At 37.9% G+C, this 22,996-nt stretch overlaps 1 protein-coding gene and 1 long non-coding RNA gene across 4 annotated transcripts; one reads left to right on the top strand and one right to left on the bottom strand.

Annotated features, from left to right (window-relative positions):
• Positions 1-21,674, bottom strand: Pkc (protein kinase C). Of its 3 annotated transcripts, none has more exons than XM_006570268.3 (13): positions 21,020-21,674; positions 16,262-16,293; positions 16,116-16,198; positions 11,884-11,992; positions 8,921-9,049; positions 8,186-8,339; positions 7,867-8,095; positions 4,223-4,354; positions 3,888-4,153; positions 3,598-3,799; positions 3,324-3,512; positions 2,996-3,136; positions 1-2,932 (listed from the first exon to the last, which is right to left on the bottom strand). In XM_006570268.3, exons 1-13 carry the CDS (start codon positions 21,217-21,219, stop codon positions 2,780-2,782), a joined length of 2,019 nt encoding a protein of 672 aa, XP_006570331.1. In that variant the 5' UTR covers positions 21,220-21,674; the 3' UTR covers positions 1-2,779.
• On the top strand, positions 10,300-11,671 carry LOC113219118. The gene is made up of 2 exons (XR_003305730.1): positions 10,300-10,722; positions 10,794-11,671. It is a non-coding gene; the product is annotated as an uncharacterized LOC113219118 (long non-coding RNA).
• Positions 21,675-22,996: the final 1,322 nt, after the last annotated feature.

Here is a 22,996-nt window from a genome sequence, read left to right as displayed (position 1 = left end):
TTGATCGGAGGAATTTTTATTTCGTGAGATCGATATATTGTCCTACACAAACAGAACGCAATTTGACATTAATCGTTTTGGATTTTTCCAATAAATTGAAATCATCGAAATCGTCACTTTGTCACGCGAATCGTTGGTTGGAAAAGAGAAAAAAAAAAAAAAAAAAGTCGTCTTGACGAACGGGGGAATCGTAACACGTGACGTGCGATTCTGGAGTCTTGGATCGAATCGGATAAGAGAAGAGCGGTGGGATATCGAGACGAGATTACGTAAATTCAATGGATAGAAGAATATGATTGAATCACCCGTTGAATAAAGGAGGCGAGAATTACGTTACGATAATCGCTTATTTATTGGAACACGTAATTAATACGCTCGATCATTTTCATTTTTCTTTTCTCTCTTTTCTTTACTTTCGAAATTCACGAACTCGTATCCTTTGTCCGCCGATGGACGATCGTCAGAGGACAAAGGAGGCAAAGGTTTTTTTTTTTAAAATGGAAGATCGTTACGAGCGAGAGAGATAACAAAGGTCCCGAATGGAAGGGTACGAGTCCGTGTGCGTGCGCGTTTGTTTACGTGTACGCTTTGTTCTCGAGAAGAGTGAAAAATTTATCGAGGATGGTTGCTTCTAACGTATAGAGTTAATGTTCCAAGCGAAACGCACTCGTAAACTCGAACATTTCGATTGTCGAACGGTTCCACTGTCACTCGTCGAGTCGCGAACGTGAAACGTGTGTATATGTGTCTCTTTCTATATGTATATGTATATATATATATATATTAGAAAAAAAGGGGACGCTCGTAAAAATTAACGAGCCAGTCAACTTGTATACATATGTGTGTGTCTGTGTGTATATGTATGTATATATATATATTTATATTTATATATATATATATATCTACGACAATTACGCTTAATTAATCGACAAGTAATAATTAATCCTACTATCGAGCGTCGGCGTGGCAACCGACCGAAAAAAAGAGAGATCGAGGAGGAAAAAAATTTTTCGCGACTTGGCGCAAAAAATCGATCGAACGTTTCGTTCGTCGTTTCATTTCGTTCGTTTTCGTCCTCGATGACGCGAGCCGAAACGAGCTCGATAGAAAAGGCGTATATCACCGGAGCGAGGATTTCAGGCACGAGAAGAGCTTCATCGAGGAATACCGAAGCATCGCCCTTTCGTCGTTTCGAGCGAACAACTCGAAAATCGACGAGTCGAAAAAAGCGAGGAAAATACGAGGTGTGTGCCGGTGATGAAATAACCGTTCCACTGTCTTTCCACTACCTATACTCGCTTCGTTCGATCGATAACAACGAGCTCCGAACGAGGCAAGTATCGAATGGGCATCGATTAACAAACGAGACAAGAATAACTCGATTCGACCGTATCGTCGATCATCCTAGCACCATCCTAATCGTCTGTACGTGTTTTTTTTTTTTCTTTTTTTTCTCTTTTTTCACAAACAACAACGTCAACATTGTTGCGGTCCGTCCTCGCGTATAAAATTACTTACGATCGTTATTATAATCTCACTACCACCGTCAAGCTCACCGAGCACGTTCTTGGAAGTGAATAAATGGCATTCAGAAGAAAACGCGCTTCGAGTTCGTGCTTCGATAACCAATTAATTTAGCGGGGAGCAAATATACGATGCATATATATATATATACATATATATATATGTATCGTATAATTTTTCTCCGTATATAGGCACACGTTATACATACGTATAAGCATTATACCTGTATGGAAATGTGTGGACTAGAAATCGAACGTTTGTTACCGCTCGTTAAAATTTTTTTTATCCGCAAAAAAAAAAAAAAAAAAAAAAGGAAATTAATTCGCTCAATTATCTCAACTAGCCGAGTAAGAGTACATAAGAGAAAAATCGTTTTGATTAAACGAAATTAATTCGCGGATTGAAATTTAATAAATTCGTATAACACGTATATAACAATTCGCGATTATTTCTATAAGTTGAAGAATATATCTAATAATAATAATAATAACAATAATAATAATAATAATTAATCATAATAACAATAGGAATATAATTCATTTGTTCAATATGTATAATTTACACAGTCGCGTGTACGTGAGTGTATGCGTGTACGTGTACGTGTACGTGTATATACGTGTCCCGGAAAGTAATCGAAGAAAACGTACCGAGGAGGGGGAGAGGGGAAGGGGAAGGAGAAGAAGGAGAAGGGCAAATATATGGGAAATATTCCCCGACAAAAACGCTGAAGGAAGCGCGACGTTTTCCATTCAACGATTTGCGATCGTAATTTATTTTTCTCCCCTTTCTTTTTTTTTTCTCTCGTAATCGTACTTTCCTTGATTTTCAATTTCAATCGTTTTCGTCTCGTCGGGCGAATATCAACGCGATACCAACGATCTCCTCTAAGATTAATAAAGATTACAAAGTGAAAACTTTTCTTTTTTTTCTTTTCTTTTTTTTGGAAAAAAAGTTTCCTCCGGCAACCGAGAGTGCCAAGTGTTGCCAAGTTTCGAAGAATGGGGAAAGTGGATCGATATCGGGGTGGGGGGGAGACGGAGGTTCGGAGGAAGGAAGAAGTACGAAGATAGACAGAGACAGGTAGAGATAGATAAATAGACAGAGAGAGAGATATAGGTAAATGACGGTGAAAGCCCCTGAGTAGCGAAGATGAACGTCTTTGGAGAGAGAGAGATGGAGGGAGAGAGAGAGAGAGAGAGAGAGAGAAACGTACGAGATTAAAACTAGCCAGTGACTTTAAGGATATTCCATCGATTTAAACGTGTTGCACGAATTCCGGATTGAGAAACGAGAAACCCATAAACTCCGTTTGATCCAGATTCATCATGAACAATTTGTCCGTGGGAGTCAAATCCGTCTTCTCCGAGGTGAATTGCTTGTCGAAGTTGCTCACGTCCTTGCGATGTTTCTACGGAACAAATCTCGTTCAACATCTCCCTTATCTTGTAAAAAAAAAAAAAAAGATACTCACGATTTTCGGCTTGAACGGTGGCTGCACCTCCCGATTCTCTATCTTCTCCCAATCGATACGTCGGAAAAACGCGTGGCTCCGCACGTCCTCCTCCCCTCGTAGCCCGCAACCGAGTCTCTTCACCGGATTCTTCGTGAGGAACTGGAAGAAAATGATCGTATAAAAGGAAAAGAATTAAGAAAAATTTTTTTAACAGGAAGTGTATTATATACGATCTTAAATTTGTTTTAATAAAATAAAATCATTTTACATTAACACGTGCACAAATTGCGCAAATCGAGTTTAAAGCGTTAATAGTTCTTTAAGAGAGAAGGCTAGTTTTATTCACCGCTTTACAAATTTCCCTAGCCTCCTTCGACAAACTCTTCGGATAGCTGACGTTATGCTCGGTAATGGCGGCGAACAATTCCTCCTCGTCCTCGCCGTCGAACGGCGGTTGACCGACCAACATCTCGTACAGCAGCACGCCGTACGCCCACCAGTCGACCGACTTCCCGTACGGTTGATACAATATGATCTGTAGAGGCGGAACTCGGTCGGTAACTAGTGATCGGTAAAGCAAACGCGAAGAAAATTCAATTCGGGAAAGAAATTCCACTAACCTCCGGCGCTATGTAATCCGGCGTCCCGCAAAACGTTTTCGTCGTCTTGTCCCCGCTGATCCCCTCCTTGCACATACCGAAATCGGCTATCTTGATGTGACCGTCCTGATCCAGCAGAACGTTGTCCAACTTGAGATCCCGATACACGATGCCACGGCCGTGGAGGAAGAAAAGGCCGATCGCTATTTCGGACGCGTAGAATCTAGGAATAATAATAACGAAGGATTTTTTTTTTAATCGAAGGACGTTATCGACTCGTTCTATTCAGTTTGGGGGAGGGGATGACTCACACAGCGACAGGCTCTTTGAACTTGCCACACTGTTGTATCTGGTACATCAAATCCCCACCGTTCACGTATTCCATCACGAAATAGAGGCGATCCATGGTCTGGAAGCAGGAGTGCAGTTGGACCAGGAATGGCGGCTTGGTGGACAACGCCAACACGCGTTTCTCGACCATCGTGCATTCCACGTCGTCGTCCTGAATGATGATATCCTTCTTCAGAATCTTGATCGCGTACAGCTCGTCGGTACCTTTTCTCTCGGCCAACATCACCTTTGGAAATAGGTAAGATGAGTAAATAAGAATGAGAAGAGTGGGAAGAGGGAAGGAATTTGACCAGACTTTTCCGAAACTGCCTTTGCCGAGCACCATCAGGAAGTTGAAATCGCTCGCCCTTATCAAGTCGCTCTTGCCCATGTTGTGGGGCACTTCCTTGTCCTGGGTGGTGGTCGTCTTTTTCGTGACCGAGGTTTTCTGCGGGGAGGGAAATTTTATTTCAAGTTATATCATATTTTATATGATATATTTGTATAAATGCTTCTTTTATACATTTATTTTGTGTTATTTATATATCTTTTCAATGGAACAATAAATTATAACAAAAAATCTATTGCTTTCTAAAAATTGTAAAAGTTGAGTGTAAACTCAAAATGGAGAAAAAAATTTGCTAGATTTTATTAAACTCGAGTTCTATAGAATTTTACGCTCACAAAAATCAAAAATAATATTTAAAAATAATATTCCTATTACTAATCTAAAATTTAATTTGAAGTAAGAAAATCTAAAAATGTATTCGACATTGTATTGACTCTATATTTCATAATATTATTATATATTATTATTATTATATATATTAGGAGAGGAATTCTAAAAATTGTAAAAATTGAGTGTAAACTCAAAATGGAGAAAAAAATAATTTGCTAGATTTTATTAAACTCGAGTTCTATAGAATTCTACGCTCAAAATTCAAAAATAATATTTGAAAATAATATTCGTATTACTAATGTTAATCTAAAATTTAATTTGAAGTAAAAAAATCTAAAAATTTGTATACATTTGTAAAAATGTATATTATTATTATTATATATATTAGGAGAGGAATTCTAAAAATTGTAAAAATTGAGTGTAAATTCAAAATGGAGAAAAAAATAATTTGCTAGATTTTATTAACTCGAGTTCTATAGAATTCTACGCTCACAAAATTCAAAAATAATATTTAAAAATAATATTCCTATTACTAATCTAAAATTTAATTTGAAGTAAGAAAATCTAAAAATGTATTCGACATTGTATTGATTCTATGCTTCATAATATTATTGTATATTATTATTATTATATATATTAGGAGAGGTATTCTAAAAATTGTAAAAATTGAGTGTAAACTCAAAATGGAGAAAAAAATAATTTGCTAGATTTTATTAAACTCGAGTTCTATAGAATTATACGCTCACAAAATTCAAAAATAATATTTGAAAATAATATTCCTATTACTAATGTTAATCTAAAATTTAATTTGAAGTAAGAAAATCTAAAAATTTGTATACATTTGTAAAAATGTATATTATTATTATTATATATATTAGGAGAGGAATTCTAAAAATTGTAAAAATTGAGTGTAAACTCAAAATGGAGAAAAAAATTTGGTAGATTTTATTAAACTCGAGTTCTATAGAATTCTACGCTCACAAAACTCAAAAATAATATTTGAAAATAATATTCCTATTACTAATATTAATCTAAAATTTAATTTGAAGTAAGAAAATCTAAAAATGTATTCGACATTGTATTGACTCTATGCTTCATAATATTATTGTATATTATTATTATTATATATATTAGGAGAGGAATTCTAAAAATTGTAAAAATTGAGTGTAAACTCAAAATGGAGAAAAAAATTTGCTAGATTTTATTAAACTCGAGTTCTATAGAATTCTACGCTCACAAAATTCAAAAATAATATTTAAAAATAATATTCCTATTACTAATCTAAAATTTAATTTGAAGTAAGAAAATCTAAAAATGTATTCGACATTGTATTGACTCTATGCTTCATAATATTATTGTATATTATTATTATTATATATATTAGGAGAAGAATTCTAAAAATTGTAAAAATTGAGTGTAAAGTCAAAATGAGAAAAAAATAATTTGCTAGATTTTATTAAACTCGAGTTCTATAAAATTCTACGCTCACAAAATTCAAAAATAATATTTAAAAATAATATTCGTATTACTAATCTAAAATTTAATTTGAAGTAAGAAAATCTAAAAATGTATTCGACATTGTATTGACTCTATGCTTCATAATATTATTGTATATTATTATTATTATATATATTAGGAGAGGAATTCTAAAAATTGTAAAAATTGAGTGTAAACTCAAAATGGAGAAAAAAATTTGGTAGATTTTATTAAACTCGAGTTCTATAGAATTCTACGCTCACAAAACTCAAAAATAATATTTGAAAATAATATTCCTATTACTAATGTTAATCTAAAATTTAATTTGAAGTAAGAAAATCTAAAAATGTATTCGATATTGTATTGACTCTATATTTCATAATATTATTATATATTATTATTATTATATATATTAGGAGAGGAATTCTAAAAATTGTAAAAATTGAGTGTAAACTCAAAATGGAGAAAAAAATAATTTGCTAGATTTTATTAAACTCGAGTTCTATAGAATTCTACGCTCAAAATTCAAAAATAATATTTGAAAATAATATTCGTATTACTAATGTTAATCTAAAATTTAATTTGAAGTAAAAAAATCTAAAAATTTGTATACATTTGTAAAAATGTATATTATTATTATTATATATATTAGGAGAGGAATTCTAAAAATTGTAAAAATTGAGTGTAAATTCAAAATGGAGAAAAAAATAATTTGCTAGATTTTATTAACTCGAGTTCTATAGAATTCTACGCTCACAAAATTCAAAAATAATATTTAAAAATAATATTCGTATTACTAATCTAAAATTTAATTTGAAGTAAGAAAATCTAAAAATGTATTCGACATTGCATTGACTCTATGCTTCATAATATTATTGTATATTATTATTATTATATATATTAGGAGAGGAATTCTAAAAATTGTAAAAATTGAATGTAAACTCAAAATGGAGAGAAAAATAATTTGCTAGATTTTATTAAACTCGAGTTCTATAAAATTCTACGCTCACAAAACTTAAAAATAATATTTGAAAATAATATTCGTATTACTAATGTTAATCTAAAATTTAATTTGAAGTAAGAAAATCTAAAAATGTATTCGACATTGTATTGACTCTATGCTTCATAATATTATTGTATATTATTATTATTATATATATTAGGAGAGGAATTCTAAAAATTGTAAAAATTGAGTGTAAACTCAAAATGGAGAAAAAAATAATTTGCTAGATTTTATTAAACTCGAGTTCTATAGAATTCTACGCTCACAAAATTCAAAAATAATATTTAAAAATAATATTCCTATTACTAATGTTAATCTAAAATTTAATTTGAAGTAAGAAAATCTAAAAATGTATTCGACATTGACTCTATGCTTCATAATATTATTGTATATTATTATTATTATATATATTAGGAGAGGAATTCTAAAAATTGTAAAAATTGAGTGTAAACTCAAAATAGAGAAAAAAATAATTTGCTAGATTTTATTAAACTCGAGTTCTATAGAATTCTACGCTCACAAAATTCAAAAATAATATTTGAAAATAATATTCCTATTACTAATGTTAATCTAAAATTTAATTTGAAGTAAGAAAATCTAAAAATGTATTCGACATTGTATTGACTCTATGCTTCATAATATTATTGTATATTATTATTATTATATATATTTAGGTAGAGACATAAAAAGGAAAGAGATAAAATTAATGGTCAGAACGACCTCTCGAGTGGTCGAGCATCGAGGCGAGCGGTGACCGAGAGCGCACCGTGTTGAGCGCGCAAGGTTAAATAAATAAACATACTCGCATCTTCATCTTCAACTCGGCGAGATCGACGCCCTCCTCCGGAACAGGTACGTTGTAATACTCCCCCTCCTCTTGGGTGAGAAGTTTGAACCAGCCGTTGGCAGGCGCTTTGATAAGCTCCGAGATCCCGAAGGAGAGAGAACCCATGAAATCGTTCCTCGACGTTCGATCCCAATCCCAAACCTCGATCAAGAGCCGCCTGTCCTTGTCCTCGGGTTTCAAGTCGCTGGAAAAATGATAAATTTTTTTTCCCCATCAAATTTTATGTACAATATTTATTTATATAAATATATATATAATTAATGAATTCACTCACAAAATGATAGTCTCGTTCCATTCGGGATTCAACGAGGATTTGATCGTCTTCGTTTTCTTCTTCACGGTGTCCGAATCTGGAATCAACTTCAGCTTGACGTATGGATCCGACAATCCGTTTGGATCCATCGGAATCAAATTTCGCCCCTGTTTCACTGGAAATTCGAACACACGGATACGTGGAGGAAATACGCGTCACGCATCTTTCTCCCTCCTATCGTTTCAAGCCTTTCAACCTTCTTCTCGCGTGGATTATCCGTATACACGTATACACGGAGAGGAGAGATATGATGGGAAAAAAAAAAAAAGATCTCATCCGCGATAATTAACGTGCCGGCCTTGAATCGGAGGAGGTTTAATTTGACCGGTAACAATGATCTAATAATATACAAAGATCTTGGGTTAGTCGCGTCGAGGCCCTGATTCCACACCTCTTCAACACCCGTTTGACGAAAGCGTCGTCGATAAATCGATTCGAAGGTATTTTTAATGCCAATCACTCGCGGGAAAGCGAGTGAAAAAGATTAATAAATCCGTTTAGAGACTTTGCTCACGAGCCTTACGCTCGATACTCGTCAAATTATCGATGGTGGTTTTGTTGGTATATAAATAAGAAAATTATTTCTCGAGAAAGGAAGAAAAAGAAAAAAAAAAAGAAAAAAAAAAAGTCAGGGAATCGATCGCGATAGGTTGAAAAAGCTCGAGAACCGATATGGTAAGATAGGACACTACTTACCTTCGACCGTGAGCTTGCTTCCAGAGCACGAGATGTACAAGTTTATACGACCACGTCTCTCCGTATGATCGCATCCGCAAAGATTCGGCACGCTCTCCTCGCATCTCTTGTGAACGTTCATGTCGCATGCTGCACGTTATTAGATCATGATCGATTATAATCGTGGCCCAACGTTCGCTGGCACGTTTACGTTGCAACCAGACCGGCAATCTCGTATATCTATTTTCTCTTATTTTCATTATCTTTTTTTTTTTTTTTTCTTTCATTTTTTCCTCTTTTTTCTTTTTTTTTTTTTTTTTTCATCTTTTTGCACGTTATTTTACACTATCTTTTTTTCTCTCTCTTTTCTTTCTTTGACATTTTTGCCTGAAAGTGTTGGTTCGAGCAGCGGGATGCAGGATAGGGGCGCGGTTTTTCACGCGTTTCACTCGCTATCGAAACTGCAGCTGCCGACCGTTTCTTTCCTTTCCTTTCCTTTCCTTTTCTTTCCTTTCCTTTCTTTATTTCCCCTCTCCCGTTAATTATCGGTTCGAGTACAAGCTACTCGAACCCGTTCGTTTCTCTTTTACTTTTCCTCTCGACGGAGAGAAAATGAATCGAGACGCACGATCGCGGCTGCAGTCGAAAGTGCACACGCGCGAAACTACGACGAACGACCGTTCGAAACACATGCTCGATTGAGACGGTGGTTCGTGCTCGTATCGTGAAGGATAATGGAACGGATTACGAGGAAATTATCGTTTCCATTCCACATTTCTTCGAGAAGAAAGGAAGAAGAAAAAGAGAAGAGAAAGAGAGAGAGAGAGAGAAAGAGAGAGAAAAAAAGAAAAAAAAATTATACGATAATCCTCGTAATCCTTTTCGACTACGAAAGTGTGGAATAATGCAACAGAGAAGCGGCCACTACGATAAACTACGTGTGGTCGGTTGTTCGTTTGTAATTGTCAATTGGACGAATCGTTATCTACATACATTCGATGTTTTACAGAGTGAAAAAAGAGTAAAAAAAAAAAAAAAAAAGGAAAAATATAACGATCGCGAAATATTACACATTTACATACATACACATGTAAGTCGAGACGTGCATACGGTCCCCTCGAGCGCGGGGGACATTGGGGGATAAAGTCGAAACAGAGGATAAATCGAAAAATACATGTATATAGGTGTAACATTATATACGATTATACACGTTTATGTTGGTCGAATAAAATCTAATATTAAGAGTATAACAAGTATAAATATGTATAACGGTCTGTAAATAATGCCCAATGAGAAAGAGAGTTGTTGCACACCGATCGAAGAGAAGTGTGTCGTATTCTACGCGTTCGGTCGATACCGAGCGAAAAAAAAAAAGATATAAATCTACGTATTATATACACGTATTACTACAACGACGAGCATGCATCGTATGTACAATCGTGTATATAGAATAAAATAATGTATGTACAATGGTCGAGAAATGTTAAAGAAAAAAAATTTCACGGACGTGAGATATATCGTAGGTAAAGTGTCGTAGCTAAAATACGCAACAAAGGTAACATTCTACGTGTATACATATATATAAAAGGCGATGGAGCTCTCCCGACCGAGAGAACGTGGCAAAAAGAGCAATGGGATAAGCAAGCGAGGGGTGGGGGGAGGGGAGGGCTAATAGGCGAACGACCAAGTGCAAGGTTCCCGGCTTAGTAGTCGGAACCGGAGTATCGTTTTACACCGATCGAAAGTGTGCGGAACCAAACACGAGCAACAGGCTAGCGTTTCTTTCCTTGAAGTTTCTCGTTATATTAATCGAATAATCTTATGTACGTGATAATATAATATATCGCATTTTGATCGCGAGCAATTCGCAAAGTTTTTTGAATTTGTTGAATAGATATCGATGGAGTATGAACGAGAAAAGTACAGCGAAGAGAGCGTATCGTGAGAAGATAAATCGACGAAAGTATGAGACAGAGATGATGAGACACCACCGAAAGAGTGAAAGAGAACGAGTACGAAACTGCGAATACGAAAATGGCAATGGCGACGACGACGACGACCACAACGACGACACCAAGTAAAGACGAAGATTATTGTAACGACGACCAAGTCTACGATGAAAACGTGTTTGGATAAAAAATGTTGGATAAATGCTAAAAAAAAAAAGAAATATTTTTTTTTTTTCACGCGTCGACGTCGATTTCCCTGCTTCAGTCCAATCGATCCGTATAAACGTAAACGTAAATAGGCAACGTCGGGAGGCAAGAAAGTAGTGTTTCTCTCGTTGAAACGAAGAGAATGGAAAGAGATAACCGCGGAGACGAAAAGAGAAAAATAAACGAACGTAAGGGAAAGAGAAGATGGATCGTAAACGTAAATTGAGAATTCGTGGAGAAACTGGAGCTTGCGATTCGTGAAGGGAGGGGAGGAGGGAGATAAAGTTAGGGAAGAGAAAGGGAAGATCGATAGTGAGGGGCGAAAGCGAAGCTATATTACCGCGTTATTTTGGATATTTAGGTGGGAAATTTCGAGCGAAAATTTGTGTTCGATCAGCTACTACGTAGTCGCGGAAGAAGAATATACCAGCGGAGATCGAATCGAGTGTTCGTAATACAGGGGTATCGCAATCCGACTGGATTCGAGCGTGGAGACAGCGCCAATCTCGTTTCTTTTTTTTTTTTTTTTTTTTTTTTTTCTTTTTGCGACGCAAGTAACCGAGGTTAACCGAGGAGATATTGAATAAAAACAAAAAAAAAAAAAAAAAAAAAAAAAGAAAAACACGAATGGCAACTGTTTCTACTCGAATCTAGACGAATGCGAATCTTTTTTTTTTCTTTTTTTTTTTTTTTTTTTTTTTTTTTTTTTTTTTTGACTTCGAAGATAGCTACCAGTGAAGAGACAAAACGCGTGCGATCTAGCCGCTTCGTGGAAATGTAATTACGGACTGAATTTGTTTGATTTGAATGTTGTTGTTTGTTAACTACCTGAACATTTAAGTCCCTGATGCGCGATACCGTGAAGCATCGAGCCGCAGTGGTCGCAGAAGGTCGGCGTCAGGTACGTGAAAACCTCCCATTTGTGTGCGGTGCTCATCTGGGAACAAGAAATAGCGGCCCGGGAAAGCCCGGTCCTTCATTGTGATCTGATTCTCTGAGATTCCAAGAGAGATACAACCCGAGAGAATCCTCGCTCAACACAACAAACCGACGTTTACTGTATCGCTTATTGCTTTCGAGTTTACTCGCTCGCGCCTCTTCTTTTTCTTTCTTTCTTTCTTTCTTTTTTTTTTCTTTTCTCTTTTAGAAAACTTCGCTCCGTCTATTTTTTTTTTGAAAAGTTAGCCTCTAGAGAAAAATACTCGAAGGACAGAGTAGAAAAGAAACGAGCCGTGTTCCGCGAGTAAACACCTATTTCCCTCGCAATAACGATAAAGATAGGCAGCCAAAGTTGGGTATCGTTGTACTCGGTCGAAACTCAGTTAAGGTCACCTTTTGCTCATAAAATTCAATTTCGTTGTTTTTCTTCTCGGTTTTCTTCCGCGACGAAACGCAATTAGAAAGAGAAAGAGACTCAGACAGAGAGAGAGAGAGTGAGAGAGAGTGAAAAAGACAGAGAGAGAGAGAGAAATGGAGAGGGAACGGAGCAAGAGCAGTTGAACAAGACCGAGTGAAATGGACTGGCTCGTCAAAGGGGGAGGGAGGAGGGACAGAGAGAGAGAGATGGGCGGTAGGTGTTTGCCTCTCTCGGACGCTAACGCCCCGCTCCTTTGCTTCTCTAATTTTCCAGCCTTTTCTTCCTCCTCGCAGTCTCGAGCGTTTAATTAACTTGCTCGTTCGCTCTTCCTCTTTTCTTCCTGGCATCGAGTGTCATTCTCAGCCGACGATAAAGCGTAAATTCGCGCGTTCACGGCTCGTGTGTACGCGTACTCGAAAGAATTTCAATTTACCCGCGTTACGTTACTAAATGACACGAGTAAACTACTACGACGAGGGAAGAGGAGAAAGGGGGGGGGGAAAAAAACGCGTCATCGAATTTGCGACGTAAATAAAAAAAAGTACGAAAAAATAGATTAAATTCGAAGATAAATAATAGCGGAGACACATCGAATAATACATCGAATGATAGATCATACAAAGTGGAAGAAATATTTACAAATATATATTTATATGTATATATATTATATACAATACACAGAGAAGATCGAAGATTCTTCTCGTTTCGGAAAAATTAATAAAAAGAGAAAGATTTACTCACGGCATGATCGCAATATCCTTTCTATCGTTTAAACTTAATACATCGCTTTTCTTTTCTTTTTTTTTTTTTCGATATCTACGTGAAATTCGACGAGCAAAAATATTTATTACTCTTTCTCGCTATTTCTATCTTTTTTTTATTTTTTTTTTTTAATCATTCTCTACGATTATTTTCACCTATCGAAAAATTCGAAACAACTATTGCGAAAAAAAAGGATCGAAAGAACGCAGTTATCGAGCTTCGTATATGTATAAAATATATATATATTGCGCGTGCCGTGTATGACATCGACCGTATGTGCACGTGTGTCGTAGATGACAAATGTGAAAAGATTTAAAGTAAGTAGTAGCGTTTCGCGCGAACGCGTTGTATATAATAAATTGGAAAAAAAAAAAAGAAAGAAGAGACTTGAAATTTAAAAAACGAGATTCCTTCAACGATGGATATCGTAATATCGTTTTTCTCTTTTCTCGATACTCGAAGAAATTCTCGAAAGTACGAGAGTCTAAGCGAGATAAATTCGGTTCGACCACGATCACGACAAGGATAAAAGCGAGCGAGAGAGAGAGAGAGAGAGACAGAGAGAGATGCTTCTCTTCTTTCCTTCGCGTTCCCTTTCCCGGAGGAAAATAAACAGGTATATGTTTGTTTCTGTGCGCACATAGAGAACGATACGTACAAGATATGCGTGGTAATGCTTAATATCGACATACGTCTGCAAACACGTAGACATTCAGAGGCACAAATAGCGGTCCTTGCGATCAAGCCGCACGTGGGTTGGGATGAGAAAGCTTGCCGCGAATCGTACCAGATAGAAAGAGAACGAATGGACGTCGAAAGATCGAGGATGCGCGAGAGCGAAGGAACAACCACCTGTTTCCAAACATTTTTTTGCGCATCTATTCCCTCGATCCTACTTGCGAAAGTCGGTTACGGTTATTGCTCGACACACACACACACGAGTATATATATATATATATATATATATATATTCGACTTTCGCAAGAAGGGCAAGCTTTTTTTTGAAAGTATATATATATATATCTTACAAAGAATAAAAACAGAGAAAGAAGAAGAAGAATAGAAGAAGAGAAAGAGGAAGAAAGAGAAGAGTAAAAGGAAAGTGAGAAGACAGAACGAGAGAAAAGATGAAGGAGGAAGAGGAAGATCAGAAGACGAAGACAAAGCAACACCACGAACAAACACGGTATAGACCATAGATAAAAAAACTGTACGATTGGCAACAATGTGCGACAGTGTTTGTGTGTTCTCTTTTTTTTTTTCTTTTCGTGTGTCTGTGTGCGTGTGACTGGTTGCGTGTCTCGTTTTTTTTTATTTTTTATTTTTTTTTTTTTATTTTTTTGTTTCTTTCCATTTTCTTTGTTTTTGATATGATACCTTGGCACTTCATGCCCTGGTGGATGACACCATAGAGAAGACTACCGCAGTGGTCACAGAAGGTGGGGCTGTTGTAGGTGTGTTGCTTGAATTGGTGCTTCGTCCGCGTGTCCTGCGTTATTACACCATTACACCGTGCACACACACGCAGACTCTCGGGTTATAGGCGTAGGGAAGGGAGAATAAATAGAGAAGAAAGGAACGAAGGAAAGGAAGGAAGGAGACGATTTCCCCGATAAGCGATGATTTCGTCCTTTCTCGTGTCTTTCTCTGATCCAAGTTTGGAGACAGAGTTGGCAATCGAAATCGAACACCTTCGTTTCGAATGACATTCATGATCGTTAAATCGTTCCAGTTATTCGTTGAATTTGATTATTGTCCTCTCTTTCGGCATCGCCGTTCAGGGAAATCGAAAGAAAGAAAGAAAAGGAGAATGATTTAAGGGTTTCTTTTTTTCGGGTATCGAGAAGAAGAGTCGTCTTCGAAGCACAGAAGCACAGGAAGGAAATCAGAAGCACCAGGGCCAAGGAAGACGACGCTAGGACATTGATCGTTTTAGTCGAAGTATGAATAAGAAAAAAAAAAAATTTCTTTGACGAGGAAAGAAACGTTCGCGACTCGCGAAAAAGTATCGAGGAGGAAACTTGATCGAACTCGCGAACGTCGACGAGTCGGGAACGTTTTGTTCCTGGAAATTTTAAAAACCGCGTTTAGTGTTTTTCCAACGCGCGCAATTTCCCTTATTAATATTATAATTCGTCCGCATAATTATACTCCGTGTTACAAGCGTGGTTAAAACGAAGCGCAGTAAACGCTTAAGGCCAATCGTGCGCGGTGCGAGAAAACGTGGAAAAATGTATATATATATATATATATATATATATATATATATATATATACATATATATATATTTATATAGCTCTTAGCCCCGGGTATCCTTTCTCTGTTACTCCAGCCGAGGATCATTCTTGTCCTTCTCTGATCGCCGCGATCAGATATGCCATTTTGGCGACTTCGTTCTAGCTCGTTACCCTTCTTCTTCCTTCTTTATCTCACTCGCTCTCTCTTTCTCGCACGCGCACATGCGCACGACATCCACACGCGCACGCACACACGTCACGTGCACTCACTGTCTTTTCTTTCTCTTTCTCTCTCATCTACGAGTCCGAATCGAATGTTTTTAATTAGTAAGAAAATAGCGATATATATATATACACAGAGTTATTACAAAATAAAGCGCCCTGTTGCATTTGGGCATTGATTAATTCGCGTTCGCTCACGGGGAGGGAATAATGAGAGAGAAAGAGATGCAGCAATAATCGCCATTTTCCTCGAGAGAGAGAGATAACCGCGAGGAGTATCCCCTCCACTTACGAATAATAGGTGCGCGTCTGTCGAGGGAAGAAGTCGGGTGGACTGAGCTACCGATCGAATAGCGAGATTTCATTGGTCCTTGGCTTAGGACGAAAGAGAGAAAGGGGCGATAAAACTGCGTCGAGAAAGAAGATAAATAAACGAACAGAAATCGTGTCCTAACGAGATATGCGGTTGCTCGATACTCACGTCGGAATCAGCTCCTTTGTCAGCACCGGGGCACGTGAAGGTCACGTACTCGTGGCATCGTTTGTGTACAACGAAACTGCAGACTGGAAATACAAAAACGGTGGGCGAAGGTGTTTCGAATCGCGGGTGTCGAACAAGTTTCTTACCTTGACATTGGTATCCTTGCTTCCCGAAGCCCCTGAAACAAAAGTTTACATTCCGTCATTTGTTCGAACGTTTCATCGTTTTCTCGTTGGCAAAGGAAGTTCACGGTTGTACGTAACCGTTATTCATTCGATTCAAAATGGAAATGAAAATATTTTTCAAATTATTAATTTTCGTGGCCAATCAAACTCCTCGAATTTTAAGTCTCGACTCGAACGAAACTCAATATTGGAATGATCATTATAATTATCAGAAATAAATTATCAAAAGTGAGTTTTCAATATAGCATCCGTTCATCGATAATCTGACGCGTAACGCCTGTGTAACGGTTGACTGTTAACGATTAAATCAGCTTCAACGAACAGATCGATATTTCAAGGTTTGAACAATATATCAATAATAGGTTTCGATTCGATACGATAATGCGTGTGGAATTGGCCGTAATTCTCTTAAAAACAATAATAACGATGAGCTAAGAAAGAGAAGAGAAGATGCGAAATATCTAACGATCTATTTGTTCGATCGTGGAATATATCGAACAGAATTCTCACTTTTGAGAGAGGACGACGATTTTCGAAAAAAATTGCGGAAATAAAATAGAGCGTGAAAGTAGGAAAAATTGAAAAAAGACACGTGTAATTCGAGGAGGAAAGAATAAGGAGGAGAAGAGGAGAAAAATCGATGCGAATCCCCGATTAGCCTACATTTCTTCGAAGCTTAAATCGAAACACGCGCGGTTGTTGCATCGAAAGGTAGTTGGCGAGGAAACAACCGTTCCATCCTCGAACGGACATTATTTAATATCATACATATATATATATATATATATCTTTTTATTTTTTTCTTTTTACAAATTGATTCCATCCATGTGGAAAATTCGAAAATCGTAGGCTCGTCGGAAAAACGAGAATCGACGTATCAATCGAAAAAGCACGGAAGGATATGTGACGCTCGAGGTGCGAACGCTTCTACACTTGGTTGCTACGTGTACGCATATGCCATAGATGTTGTGCAGCGGAGGTTACTATAACTGGAATGAGACGAGTAGACCGGTTCTATTTTCGATCCGAGATGCGCCACGTATCGTGAACAGCCGCCCTTTGGAAAATTAAGGTCGATTTAGTCGACCGGTTCGGCTATCGAAGCCGAAAGGGAGCGCGTGTGTGCCGCTCGCCCGATATCCTGGTATCCGGCACACGATCGCCCAATAACACGAATTGTTGCGAGAGTTTCGGACAAAAATTTTCGTCTCGTCGCGTGAGAGCGAGCCGAATATCGAGAGCGAAATCTGATACCGAGAGCTGTTGAAAAAGTTCGCATTTCGCTCGCTATCTTTGTGAAATTTTCGATCGATCAAATCCGGCAAGCGATTCGGGACGAAAAATTTTTATCGAAATTGATAATTGAGAGAAAATGGTTGAAGTATATATATATATCGAATCCGATTTGCGTTTGGAATCTAGTTCTTCTACACTCGAGAAGACAGGTGGAGAAACGAAGTTAAGATTTTTCCATTTTTCGTTCACGGGAGGAAAAGTAATCGATCGTAAAAATTATACGTGCGCGCATAAATGGATATAGATTCGAAGAAGGTGCTTCTTGAACCGTGACGGGTTTCCCGGGCTAATCGACGACGACCTTACCGATCCGCGCAAGAATTCATCGAAAGCCTTTTGTTCCAAGCTAATTGGGTTCGCTCGGTTTCCATCGATTTTCTACCATCCTGCCCCCTCCCCTCCCCCGCTCACGGACCGCAATGAACCGCAACGGACCGCTAAAAATTCCCAAACGAAGCGTACTCGCGCGCGCACCATCACATAACTCTCTCTCTCTCCCTCTCTCTCTCTTCTCGTCATCCGAAGTTATCGAACGCCGCATGGCTGCTCTTTCCAAAAAAAAAAAGAAGTATTTTGTCTATCTAAAAACAAGAAAAATACGACGCTTTAAAAGAGATCGAAATCCTTTGAGCAAGATGGAAAAATTCAACAGGCAGTTGGGAACCGCTGGCCAAAGGCCAGACTCGCTTTTCTAGATTTCGCGTGAAGCGGAATTTCTTCGTACGCGATGAAATGATATATATATATATATATATATATATATATATATATATATATATATATGGGTGGGAAAAATATCATAAATAAATCGTCGCAGCGATGTCTTTTTTAGTTTCGAACGGACAAAATTTCCAAGGTTACGTTTACGTGAAACGACCGTTGGTCGCGATCGAAATTCAAAGTTATTCAGCGTGTAAGTAAAGTATAACCGGCCGCGGCGATACGATCAACGCGGTAGGATTCTCGTGAATTCTCGAGGAATGACCGGGATTATAGGAATCCGTGTTCTGAAATTCAGTCGAATTTCAAGTATACAGGCGAACAGTACACGCACGGATAAAATGGAATAGATTTGTAATCGGTAATCGCGACGTTTATTTTTCAACACGTCCCATTCGAATTCTCTTTTTCCCCAGAATGCGATCATTCGCATTCGTTCGTCACCGCATTCGATAATCTTACTCTTGCGTCATCTTATTATCAAAGTTGAGAAAAAAGTTCCAGGATATAAGACAATGAATTTTGACATTTTCTATAATTAATTTATAACAATGACACCAATCTCTGAAAATCAAGATACGTAAATTCAAGTTTATATTATCGTTCAAATCGAACAATATTCGATCGATCGAAAATATGCCCTATCGAATTGAGAGCGATATGAATTACGTCAGAAACGAAGTTTCGTTTAATCGAAGCGAATCGATAGATCGATGTTTATCCAAGAATAACAAGTGGAATTTTCTTTTCTTCGTGCGACGACGTTTTACGTTGAAATTCCATCAAAATTAACGCGGATAAAAATTCCGTCGATTTACGAAACTCGTATCGTTTCATTTCGTTTGATCGCTACTTCGCGATTAATTCAAACCACGTATCGTTATCCACGCATCGGTGCTTCGTAACGAGCGATTCAATTTTTTCTCGCTATCTTTATTCGCGGTATAATCGGATCGACGAAGAAGTGCATTTTTTTCTTTTCCATCTTGTTTCATTCCGAGGAGAAAGAAGAGTAGGATAAAATTGATGGAATGTTTTCGATTATTCGACATTGTCGAACGATCGAATATACAATAGAAAAGAAAAACGTAAGCATGTAATTAAAGACGAATCGTGCGCGTGTTCGTTGTCCTGGCACGGATAAAGCAAGTTTCGTCACGCGAAACCGCACAACTCGATAACGACTTATGGTTTTAAACGTTACGCCTCACGATCGGTACACGTGATTTACGAATAGACAGAAGCCAGTGAAATAATAAATCTTACGGTCATCCATGTCGATCCTTTTGTCGATCCTTGGAAAGACGCTAGCATTGGATAACGAAATCCAACAAATAATTCGTTATTTTCTTTGGAAAAAGAAATTAGACGGAAAATACGTGACGTCATTCTCGTCTTTTGCGATTTCATATTTCGCAACGCGGTATTGTCTTGCAAACCGAGACAGCGACGATTGATGACAACTCGAATGGTAAAGTGAAATTTTTAAGAAAAAAAATAGAATTTAATTTTCGCTTTGATTATGCACAAACCTGATTCGATCTGATTGATCGGATCGATCGAAAAGAGTCATGGATATAGAGATGGATCAGTTAACCGTGTTTGAGACAATTTAACCAATTATCGCCGATCTCTTTAACCGAATCGAACTGGAACGAGGAAAAAAACGAAACGATCGAAGATCGAGAAGATCGACGACGATTTCTTCGTCGTTTCGCAACATTCCTTTGCATTTTGCGGCAAAGAAGGGAAACGAAACAAAAGATAGGAAAGAATTGGATCGGAAATGTCTGTTGCGTCCGTTCTGAACGGCAAAATCGATGTCGGCGAAACAAGTTAGTTTGGTTACTGGGTCGCTCGCTATTGTGCGTCAATGCTTGTAACCGTTTCAACTACGGGTAAATGTTACTCGTTAGACACCGTCCGGGTTATGACATACCGTAACCTTCTTTTTCGATCGATTAACGTTTCGATCATTACTGGTCATACCGGTAATAAAAATAAGATAGACCGAACAACTTTAAAAAATTTCTTACGCAATTGCGATATACCCTATTATCGATTTATTTATTAGTTTATCGCTATCACGACCGTTTTTTTTTTTTTTTTTTTTTTTACCGTAGTATAATCAATATTCAATGCCATTCTACTTTCTCCGATTCCACCTATGAAAAAACTCGTAATTGATCGTCGCACAAATGTCGTAGAACCGGTATATAACTCGAAAGGCAAAAAATCGAACTCGTTTCATGCATAATTGATTCGTTTAAAATCGTTCGAAAATCCCGCGCTCGAATTGATCTCTCATCCGGTCGTTGTTTCTAATTTAGACGAAGCGCGAGTATTCTCAAGGACGGACCGTTTAACCGTTGCTCGAGTTACTCTACCGGCAACTATCGGCCACTGGATTTATGTATTATCAAAGGACGGAAAGAGAAAACGATATACGCGTCGAATAGAAAGAAAAAAGAGAAGTGAGAAAGAAATAATAACAAGGACAATTGGAAATTTTGAATGGAAAAGGACGAGATATTTGATCGGGAATGGAATAAATAATCGATAAAGAAGAAGCGGAGAAGGAAGAGAGAAAAAAAGGTAGAGCGATGATGCGAGGAGACAAAATGTCACGAAAGTGCGATGGAAACGCGCGCATACGTGTATACGATGATGACGACGAGAAAATGAAAAATTTGAATGACTTACCATATAAAGTCCTTGCAATGACTGCAGAACGTTGGTTGTTTGAAGAAACGAGGCATGAAACTGTGATTCTTGACCACGTAGACATTCTTTTTCTTCAGGGCTCCTTTTCGTCCTCGGATTTTCTTAGCGAATGCGGTGTTTGCATCACCGGGCCCGAGGGAATCCTCGCACGTGTTGTTTGCTTCTTGATCGTCCGCCATCGCGCGCTCCACTTGTCGATCTTCCTACGGACCGATCAGGGTGTAAATTCCTCGCTTCTACCCTTCCGTCGATTCTTCCCCAGTCAGTCGAAAGATGCACGCGCGGACACGAATCGACCCTTGAAAAGCGAGCGATGTCCGAGCGAGTCGATCGCGATGCGCTCGGAAACGCTCGGGAACGAAGAGGGAAAACGCGAGAGGAAAAGGTGCGAGGGAAAAGAAAGAAAAGAAATAGAGGTGAGAGAGAAAAATCCGTTTGTCGCGCGTCTGTTGAAACACTTTCAACGACGACGTGTCGTTTTTGAAGTACGTGTGTGATGTGTGGATACGTATGGACGTATGTGTGTGTACTCGGTCGACGTGCAATAGGCAATGCACTTGTCACGGTAACTCGTGTCGAGAGACCGACGGCCACCGACTCTGCTGCCCTCGCCGTTCGCTGCCAACACCGCCGCCGCCGCCGCCGCCACCTCCTCTACCATCACCACCACCACCACCACCTTCGCCTCCTCCCACCATCGCCACCACCCCGTTTTCCATGCCTGCATCTCACATTCCCGCTTCACCCTTCCCTTTCGTTCTTCCACTCTTCTTACCTAGGCCGATACGCGCGCGCGCGCTCACCTATGCTCCACGTCCTTAACCCCTTAACCCCTCCATCCTACCTTGCTCAACCATTGCCCACCCGCACTTCTATCTCTACTACCATTTTCCTTTTATTCAGACTTCTCATCCCTCCTCCTCTCTTTTCTCGAATATCAATTTTCCCCTTTTAATCTACTCCATTCTCCTATCTTTACATTTTCCTCCTCGCATTTCTAGCTTCGAAAATAAATTATTTTTCCCTCTCTTTTGAGTGATATTTTCACCGTTTTTTCTTTTAGCTACGTATGTTTACGTCCATTCTTCTTCTGCTTTGTTCTTCTGTTCCCGTGCTCTTCCCCCTTCCCTTTTTTTCCTATATCGTTCATAAATTTCCCCTCTTTTGCTCCCTCTCGTTCTCTTGTGTTTTCTCTCGGTCCCTCTGCCGATGCACATACCCTCCCCTCTCTCGAACAGACCGATAATTTTAGATTCTCGGCGCAGTGGCTCGACATTGCTACTGCTCAGCCTGCGCCGCGCACTCGAATATCGACATTCGACATCCGCGAGAACCGCGAGCATATACGACCTCACCGAAACCCCGAGGGAGAATTGCTACCTACGGTAGAGAGGGGATATCGAATGCGCTAGATAACCTTCTCCCTTGTATTCCCGCTGTCTCGTCTCTTTTCTCCCTTGCTTCCCTATTGTTCATTATTTTTTTTTTTTTTAGCGCTTCTTCCTTTCTTACATTCCAATCTTGATTTCTTGACTACATGTCGCTTCTAGCGTGCCAGAATGTTGCAATCCTATTTCTATCTTTCAACTTTTATCTTTATATATTTATTCATTTTATGTGCATACATATATATATATATACTTATGTACATATCAACGTGTAATATTGTAATTTAACGTGTTTCCAATCTTTTCATAGCTAAAACATACTGCATTGATCGTTTTATATTATAAAAAAAAATAATTTTGAGGATTCATATTTTAATCTTTAATCTTTAATCGTGTTGTAAATTGAAATCAAATTAAATTACTTATAAAATTCAAAATAGGGTTATTTAAAGCTAAATATTTTAATGTTCGAATAATCATAGATTATTATATAGAAATAATTTGATCCTAAACTGGAAAATTGTAATTCGAGTTTTAACGCGTGAGTCAATAATATCTCTACTAGTTA

This window comes from Apis mellifera, linkage group LG11 (assembly GCF_003254395.2).
Source record: "Apis mellifera strain DH4 linkage group LG11, Amel_HAv3.1, whole genome shotgun sequence".
Classification (NCBI taxonomy): Eukaryota; Metazoa; Arthropoda; class Insecta; order Hymenoptera; family Apidae; genus Apis; species Apis mellifera.
The sequence above is the reverse complement of the archived record's forward strand: the minus strand, read 5'-3'. Positions and strand labels throughout refer to the sequence as shown.

Coding starts and splice junctions, on each gene's coding strand:
- Pkc (XM_006570268.3), bottom strand. CDS start 21,219: ATGGCGGACGATCAAGAAGCAAACAACACGTGCGAGGATTCCCTCGGG. Junction 16,294..21,019: donor CATTGCAAGGACTTTATATG/GTAAGTCATTCA, acceptor CTTTTGTTTCAG/GGGCTTCGGGAAGCAAGGAT. Junction 4,355..7,866: donor AGTTGAAGATGAAGATGCGA/GTATGTTTATTT, acceptor CCCTCCCCGCAG/AAAACCTCGGTCACGAAAAA.